Below are 9,475 nucleotides of genomic sequence, written 5' to 3' on the forward strand. Positions count from 1 at the left end.
CTCCAAGCTCCCCATGGCGTGCAGCAATGCCGGGCTGAGCCGAGCGGGGCTGTGACACTGATCCCACCCCTATCACTCCCGCACTGTCTGTGCTAATAGCCCCTTCAATCACTCTTACCTCTATCTATATTTTATTTGAGACAAGTCCGTTATGTTTATGTGTGTATTTGAAGGCTGTGGATGAGGATGTGCATCATGTTGACTGTGTGTGTGTGTTTCTGTGCGTGCACTTGTATTCTGTCTCCCCCATATCTCTCTGGATGAGGCATCTTCTTTATTGCTTGTTGTTGACATGGATCCCTTTAGCCCTTAACAAGAGTCAGCAGGAGGGTTAAGCTGCTAACCACCCACTCTGAGGCGTACACACAAACACACACATGCAGACACTCACACATTGCACTGCTTCAACAGTCTGAAAGCATTATTCAGCAGGTCAACAGCCACTCTCGCTGCTTGGGAGTCTGTGTTTGTGTGTGTGTGTGTGCGCCAATGTATACAGTATGTGCATGTCTGTTAGATGTGTGTGCTTGTGTACAGCGCTTCAGGCTAAGGCACTCTGAGTGAAATTATGTTCTCAGACTAGCTCCGTGTTGCCCTCTTTATCCTGACAGCCGAGGAAACAGCCACAAATAAATAAGCAGAGAGCTCTCTCCCCAGACGTGACCGCCATGGCATACAAGCACGCCAGAAGCCAGCGTGAAGAAAACAGAATTGTGTTTTATTGTAGGGGTGGCAGGGGACTGTGACTTGATAAGCATGGTGTATTTGTTGTATTTGTGCCACTTAAAGTAAAGCTCCTTGTGTGGGAAAAGATGTTAGGGGGCGTGTAAGGACACAACAAGCATAGAGGAATTTGTTACTGTGGCAAAGGCCATTTATAGTTCCAGGCATTTTTTAATGGAATAAAATGTCAAATATTTTTATATAATATAAAAATAGATTTAAAGGTTGAATATGAGGTTGTGACAAAGTGGGTGAGAAGACCATTTGTCTACATTCTTAGTTAACATTCTTGTTTTGATTTAACCATATTTCACATGTAATCTGCAATAGGCAAACATCTACTATCCCGGGTTTGTTTATGTTCTGCACTTTTACAGATTATATAATATAACATCTTGGTTTAAATCAATTCATGCAAGTTTGTTAAGTTAACATGTTATTTATTTCAACTGTTAATTTGTATTGTTTGAACTTACCTTTACCTACCTGTCTTCCAGAAGCAAAAGGAGGAAATGTAGTTCTACTTCCTGCTTTATACCTTCTGGGTTCATCTGAGGTCACAGGAAGAGACCAAGGGCAGGAGGGGAAGAATTCTTATAATTTAATAAAGTTGATTTTAAAGGGTTTATAAAGAAATAGATTTAATGTTGTGATATGTATTGATTACACCAGAGTTTATGTTGCCAGTCAAGAGGAGTAGTAGAGGATGAATATAATCATGTTCATCTCACCTACCTACTGAATGGAATAGTCCAGAGGAGAAAGTGTTTGATTAAGGGGACTATTTAAGCAGACGAACTCAGGTGTTTCAGAAGAAGGGTTCAGGTCAGTGTAGCTGTGTGCAGTTTGACCTTAATTTCCGTTGATTTAAGTTCAGTTATGTTTATTTGAATTGAGTTTATTATAGAGTTGAGTTTCTTATTTGTTTCTTTGTAAATATTCTTGGGCCACAGAATGGTGAATAAATCACTTGCTACACTGGACAGCATCAGTCTCCTGCACTTCTTTGACCGCTTAAGTCGAGTCCTACCACATTTGGTGGCAGCAGTGGGATTCCAGGCCAATTAAGGAGTGGAGAAGATGTCTACCCGAGCAAAGAGAGGGCATGTTCCAGAATGTGAAGCAGATGATTTACAAGATGGCAGCGACCAACAAGGGGCAATAAGTGGCCATATTTCTGGACAAGAGAATGTGGCTGAATTGTCCAAACTTTTGCAAACTCTGATGCAACAGCAGGCTGAACGCGATGCTAAACTGGAGCAAGAGCACAAGCACCAGGATGATAGATGGAGGCAAATCCGGCATCAGTTTGCCCAGCTTCAACAGCAGATGCAGCATGGCAATCTAGAGCATCAGTTACTTGAAGTACAAGCATCTACATCGGCTTCTTCGAGAGCACCTACTCCAGAACCATCTGCCAGCACACAAGAATCAAATAGGCTTGACTTGGAGCCGGCACATCAACGCAGTGAGGCACAGCTTTCAACACTGGTGAGACATTCAGGCTGGAAGGGGCCAAAAATGCAACCTTACAATGAAGGTGAGGACATTGAACATTATTTAATCACCTTTGAAAGAATTGCTCATGCTTGCCAGTGGCCGCGAGATGAGTGGGCTCTTCACCTAGCACCACTGCTAGCTGGTAAAGCACGTTCCGCTTATGTAGCCATGGATATTGATGACACTATGGACTATGCAAAAGTAAAGTGTGCTGTCTTGCAGAAATATGAAATAAGTGTTGACACCTATCGAATGAGGTTTCGTTCTAGTACCTTTGGAGCAGAGGAAACACCAAGGGAGCTGCAGGTCCGCCTAAAGGAGTTGTACATCAAGTGGATGAATCCTGAAACAAAGACAAAGGATCAAATCGGAGACGCCATCATCATGGAACAGTTTCTCAAGGTTTTGAATCCTGATCTTCGGACGTGGGTTAAGGAACGTAACCCAAAGACTTCCAAGGAAGCAGCAGAACTGGCTGAAGCTTTCTTAGCAGCTCGTCGACCATCAAAAGACTTCACACCAGTTAAGTCAAATTCCAACGTGCCATTCAACAAGTTAGGTGGTGGCCCTGACTTGAAAGTTAAGCACACAAGACAGAACTGGTATAACTCAGATCCTGCCAGATCTGAGACAAAAAATAAAACCAATAAAGCATGTCATTTGTGTGGTCAGATAGGTCATCTTAAAGCTCAGTGTACAAAGATGTCTGTTAGTAAAAATTACATGTGTTCTGCTAGACAAACTGAAGTCAGTGAGAATCACAAAAATGAAATTGAATGTCAGCAACGTGAGCCATCAATTGGGGTATTTGTTGAAGACAAACCCTGTGTAGCTCTGTTAGATTCAGGAAGTAATCGCTCTCTGGTTAGACAAGACAGTCTTCCCAGGGATGTGATCTTTTCAGGAGCAACAGTGGATGTGTGCTGTATTCATGGTGATAAGGTATCATACCCAGTTGCTGAAGTTGCAATTGAAGTAGAAGGCCAGTGTTACACTCTTTCAGTGGGAGTGCTGCAAACGCTGCCTTATCAAGTGGTGTTGGGCCGTGATCTCCCAATACTCACAGAGCTAATAGCCAAGCATCCCTGTCAGACTGAAACCGTTGAAAGTTTGTTAGCGGTCACAAGGTCAAAAGCTAAGGAGCTACAGGTTAATGCTTTGGGTTGGGATGAATTACCTTTTGCAAATGAGGATGCCCCATTGGACGAGTCTAGCACTCGTTCTAAACCAAAAAAGAGCAAGAGACAGAGAAGACATGAAAAGGTGAAGGGAACAAGAGTAGCTGAACACATTTTAGATCCTTTAAAGACTGAGTCTCTCCCCAGTGCTAGTCAGGTTGCTAGGCTTCAGAAAGAGGATCTAACACTTAAACCATTGTTCTCTAAATGTGTTCCAGAGTCAACTACAGTTGAGGGAAGGCAGGAAGTGTTTGTGGTTAAGGGAGATTTGTTGCATCGCCGTAGCAAGATTGGTGACCAGTTGGTGATCCCCCAGAGTTTGAGATCTACCATTTTGAAAATGAGTCATTCCATTCCCTGGGCAGGACATTTGGGACAATCTAAAACATTTTCTAGAATGATTCCCAGATTTTACTGGCCCCAACAGTTCAGTGATACGGTACAATACTGTAAAGCTTGCCCACAGTGCCAGTTAACAGCTCCAGGCAGGAAAGCAGATAGAGCTCCGCTTATCAGTATGCCCATCATTGATACACCCTTTTCACGCATTGCCATGGACATTGTTGGCCCACTAGAACAGAGTAAAGCAGGTCATAAGTACATACTTGTAGTTTGTGACTATGCCACAAAATATCCTGAAGCCTTCCCCCTGAAGAAAATAAAGGCTCGTCAGATTGTTAACTGCCTGATTCAGTTGTTTTCCAGAGTAGGTATCCCAAAAGAAATCATCACAGATCAGGGGACCAATTTCACTTCTAAGATGCTTAAAGAAGTATATAGTTTGTTAGGGATCCAGGGTGTCAAGACCAGTCCCTATCACCCACAGACTGATGGCCTTGTGGAGCGATTTAACAAGACCTTAAAATCAATGCTCAGGAAATTTGTGAATGAAACAGGGTCAGATTGGGACCAATGGCTCCCATTTTTGTTATTTGCCTACCGAGAGGTTCCACAAAGTTCTACTGGGTTTTCACCATTCCAGCTACTTTATGGGCATCCTGTCAGAGGTCCAATGGATGTTCTGAAAGAAGCTTGGGAGGGTTCGATGTCAGAGCGGAGGTTTAGTGAACTCTCACATGTCCTCAAAATGAGAGACAAGCTAGAACATTTCCAAGAACTTGCTAATAACAATCTGGCCCATGCGCAACAGCGGCAAAAACAAAGATATGATAAAGTGTCAAGAAGAAGAGTCTTCCGTGAGGGACAGAAAGTTCTTCTACTTTTGCCAACTTCTGAGAGCAGTCTTCTTGCAAAGTGGCAGGGGCCATATGAAATCACAAAGAAGACAGGCCCAGTCACATATGAGCTTCATTTACCAAACCGTCGAAAGAATCATCAAGTGTTCCACGTCAATCTTTTGAAAGAGTGGACTGACCAGCCACAGGACTCAACATCCATGTGGGCACGTACAGTTGTGGATGAGGAAGAGCCTCAGGAGCAGTACTTCCCTTCTTCAGCTGTCAAAACTGTGTTTCCAGATTTAAACCATTTGCCTTTGGAAAGACGTCAGGAGGTGCAATCACTTATGACCAAAGAACTCTTCAGTCTAAAGCCAGGTCGTACACACCTCATTGAACACAAAATCACTTTGCATTCTCCAGACCAACGGCCAATTAGAGATACCACTTGCCGTATCCCAGCTAAGCTATTGCCTGAGTTGAAAAGTGAGCTGGAGGAGATGCTGGCTGCAGGAATCATTGAGCCATCGCACAGTGAGTGGTGTAGCCCTGTTGTGCTTGTACCAAAGAAAGATGATCCTAAGCTTAGATTTTGTGTAAACTTTTCTAAGTTAAATTCTGTGTCTGCTTTTGATCCTTATCCAATGCCGAGGGTTGATGAACTAATTGATCGTTTGGGAAATGCTAAATTTCTGACTACCCTTGACCTCTGTAAAGGTTATTGGCAGGTTCCCTTGACAGATTCATCTAAGGACTTAACAACATTCAGAGTGCCGAGTGGACTGTTTAGATTCACAGTGATGCCCTTTGGTTTGCATGGAGCACCAGCTACATTCCAAAGGTTGGTGGATCGAGTGTTGAAGGGTGCAGAACAATATGCAGCTGCCTACATTGATGACATTGTTGTTTATAGTGGTACATGGGAAGATCATCTGAAACATCTTGCTGATGTGTTTCGACGTATCGCAAATGCTGGACTTGTCATAAATGCCAAGAAATGTCACATCGCCAAGCCCGAGGTGCAGTACCTGGGTTATGTAATAGGGGGTGGAGGCATTCGCCCTCAGGTTGGAAAAGTGGATGCAGTTGCTGCAGCACTCTTGCCAAACACAAAGAAAAGGTTGAGATCATTTTTGGGATTAGTAGGTTGGTATCGTCGACTAATTCCAAATTTTTCCTCAAGAGCAGCTTTATTGACTGACATGACAAGAAAATCTAGTCCTACAAGGATCAGGTGGACGAAAGATGCTGAGGATGCATTTAATGATTTGAAAGACTGTTTGTGTCAGAAACCTGTTTTGCAGTGTCCAGATTTTAACCTTCCATTCACAGTACAAACAGATGCCTCTGAGGTGGGTCTGGGAGCTGTTTTACTGCAAGGAGAGGAAGGGCAGCAGTTGCCTGTCCAGTACATCAGTCGAAAATTTTTTCCAAGGGAAATGAGGTATTCGACCATTGAAAAGGAGGCATTGGCGATTAAATGGGCTCTAGACACCTTGCGATATTATCTTGTTGGGAAAGAGTTTGTTCTTGAGACTGATCATCGTGCTTTGCAATGGATTCATAATATGAAAGACACTAATGCCAGGATAACAAGATGGTATTTATCTCTCCAGCCTTTTCGTTTCCAGGTCCAGTATAGACCTGGACATAAGAATGTCATTGCTGATTTCCTGTCCCGTGACTCAGAGGAGTAACGGTCTTAAGGGGGGTGGGAGTGTGACAAAGTGGGTGAGAAGACCATTTGTCTACATTCTTAGTTAACATTCTTGTTTTGATTTAACCATATTTCACATGTAATCCGCAATAGGCAAACATCTACTATCCCGGGTTTGTTTATGTTCTGCACTTTTACAGATTATATAATATAACATCTTGGTTTAAATCAATTCATGCAAGTTTGTTAAGTTAACATGTTATTTATTTCAACTGTTAATTTGTATTGTTTGAACTTACCTTTACCTACCTGTCTTCCAGAAGCAAAAGGAGGAAATGTAGTTCTACTTCCTGCTTTATACCTTCTGGGTTCATCTGAGGTCACAGGAAGAGACCAAGGGCAGGAGGGGAAGAATTCTTATAATTTAATAAAGTTGATTTTAAAGGGTTTATAAAGAAATAGATTTAATGTTGTGATATGTATTGATTACACCAGAGTTTATGTTGCCAGTCAAGAGGAGTAGTAGAGGATGAATATAATCATGTTCATCTCACCTACCTACTGAATGGAATAGTCCAGAGGAGAAAGTGTTTGATTAAGGGGACTATTTAAGCAGACGAACTCAGGTGTTTCAGAAGAAGGGTTCAGGTCAGTGTAGCTGTGTGCAGTTTGACCTTAATTTCCGTTGATTTAAGTTCAGTTATGTTTATTTGAATTGAGTTTATTATAGAGTTGAGTTTCTTATTTGTTTCTTTGTAAATATTCTTGGGCCACAGAATGGTGAATAAATCACTTGCTACACTGGACAGCATCAGTCTCCTGCACTTCTTTGACCGCTTAAGTCGAGTCCTACCACAGAGGTGAAAATGATTTTGTTTTGAAAGGTTTAATAGCCTAATTTTACTTGCTATTTTAGTGAAGTATGGCTACAAAGATGAAATGCGATACAGTGGTCCCTTGCTATAACACGGTATTACCTTTAGCGGCCTCGCTGTTTCGTGGATTTTTTCTGTGCAATTTTTTCCCCTTTTTTTTCTTTACAGCGCATTTTGCTCTGTGTCCTGATCAGCTGTAAACCATTGTCAATCAATTTCGTGCCGTGTTTCCTGTACAGTACAGAATGGCTTCAGCTTGTCAAATTTACATAAATCTTCGATCGCTAGCAGTGTGACTCTGAAGTGCTGTACTGTATGTTTGTACGTTTTCTCCCCAACAAGCACAACAATGTCGACGAAACGTTTTGCACCCTCAAAGGCACCTGCGCTAGCACCCAAAAGGCAGAGGAAGATGCTAACCATTGCATAAAAAGTTGGACTTCTGCATGCTAAAGGCAGGTAGAAGTTACTGTATTTTTCAGATGATAAGGCGCATAAGCAAAATAAAACAGTCAAACTTTACTCAACTCATTCTTCTTGCTTCCTCTACTTCTGTACCATTGATTCATTAATGTTGAATTCTCTGGCAGCTGCTCTATTCCCTTGTCCTGGACATGAAAACAGGGTTTGATCTTTGGTTTCATTCTATAATATTGGACTTTTTTTTCTATGAAGGTTTGAACTTTGAGAGTGTATAAACAAGAGAGAAAAGTGTGAAAATGTCCATGCCTGTCTGAGAAAAGTACATAAAGTGTGCAGTGAGGGTTTTTTACAGCTTTAAAACATCTACAATAATTGTAAAAAAATAAAGCTGACTACTTCCCAGATTTCACCTATCACGAGTTATTTTTAGAACGTAACTCTCACGATAAACGAGGGATCACTGTATTCATGATCGACAGAACTTCACTCTAGAACTCTGCACACTTTTCTACATGGCGTAAAAGGGAATATAGTCTTTAGCGCTAATTTGCATAATTGGTCATGCTAATGTAATTGTAACCTACATTGTAGGAAAGAAAAAATAATATCGTGGAAGAGACATAAAGTGAGTTAAAAAGTCCTAAATGCATTTAGAATTTATTTAGAACTACAAATTAAATTTCTTTTAGCAATTATTGTTTTTTGTTTTGTTTTGTATAGTTATTGTATCTTTGTTAGTTTTTATGATCATTAAGTCCCTCTCTTTATTGTTAAAGAGCTTAGAACTGTACTTGAAGGCTCAACAAACTGTAAATGTTTACAAGACACACTTGATAGCAGGACAATAGCAGCCAAATATTGTAATCGCCATTTCTGGTAAATACGCAACTTGCTGTGTTTGAGACAACACTGACCTATTTAAGTTCATGCTTTACAAAATTAAGTACATAGTATTCATAAAGTCCTAAATTTAAGTGGTTTACTAAGAAGAGTCCACACAGTAAGCTATTTGTTCATTGTGCAATGCTATGTTGATCGTTAGTGGATCAATACAACAACCTTTCACTAAGGATAAAATTTATATACCCAAATGGTTGGCAATGGTTTCTGGAAGTTTCAGTTTCTCTTTCTGAGAAAATCGGTTGCAAAGAAGGAGCAGTGTCAAAAACCTCCTAGTGATTGCTTTGTTTGCTAGCAGGCTGCATGTCGTTTTTCCATGTTTTTCTGAAAATGGTAGCTTACTACTAACCAAGCGGTAGTGCCGCTTGGAAAAGTGTTACCGGAAATGGCAAAGACTTGCTTTCAAAGCAAAAGTTGCACATTTTAAAACATGCTAGCTTCAGCGGTGAGGCAAAAATATTACTTTGAAGGCAAATTGGTTGGGGACCCGCCTAACTGAACACTCTAACCTTCACTTTCTCTACAAGTGCAATCAACCTCCAGGAAACACTCACAACTGGGAATGTTCCTTTTTCCCTCAGAATGGGTATTACCAGAAGGGCAGCGGACCAGTCTCTAGGTCTGTGTGACTGGGGTCTTATTGACTTCACATTCTTCACTACATCACTGTGATTATCACACATACAGAATCGTTCATGTCACATGGTTAGCAGTTAGTGTCTTCAAAACCTTAGTATTTGCCATCTTGACATACATCACTCATTGGCATTTCATCAGTAATCACTTCAATCTCCAGAGTTTTTTTTGCCTGCATTGCTTAAAGTCACTGAATCTCATTGGCTTCCTATGGTCTCTAGTCACTATGTTGCTGGTACTCACCTTCTGCATGGATCCCCCTATTCAGCTATACTATCTGACAAAGAGTGATGAAGTGTAAAAAAACAATGCTGAAGAGATTCACACTAAAGATTTCTCTCTTTTCAAGAAGCACCCATCCATATGCCTGTTTTTACTTCTCAAGTTGAAATGAAGTTATACGAG

The 9,475-nt window shown here is 41.2% G+C and overlaps 1 protein-coding gene across 1 annotated transcript; it reads left to right on the forward strand.

The window, feature by feature from the left end:
* The first annotated feature begins 940 nt into the window (after window positions 1–940).
* Window positions 941–7,042, forward strand: LOC145421354 (uncharacterized). Its single transcript, XM_080291587.1, has one exon. It carries the CDS (start codon window positions 1,804–1,806, stop codon window positions 6,274–6,276), a length of 4,473 nt encoding a protein of 1,490 aa, XP_080147713.1. The 5' UTR covers window positions 941–1,803; the 3' UTR covers window positions 6,277–7,042.
* Window positions 7,043–9,475: the final 2,433 nt, after the last annotated feature.

The sequence above is a fragment of the Astatotilapia calliptera genome, chromosome 17 (genome assembly GCF_964374335.1).
Source record: "Astatotilapia calliptera chromosome 17, fAstCal68.1, whole genome shotgun sequence".
NCBI lineage: Eukaryota > Metazoa > Chordata > Actinopteri > Cichliformes > Cichlidae > Astatotilapia > Astatotilapia calliptera.

Coding starts and splice junctions, on each gene's coding strand:
- LOC145421354 (XM_080291587.1), top strand. CDS start 1,804: ATGTCTACCCGAGCAAAGAGAGGGCATGTTCCAGAATGTGAAGCAGAT.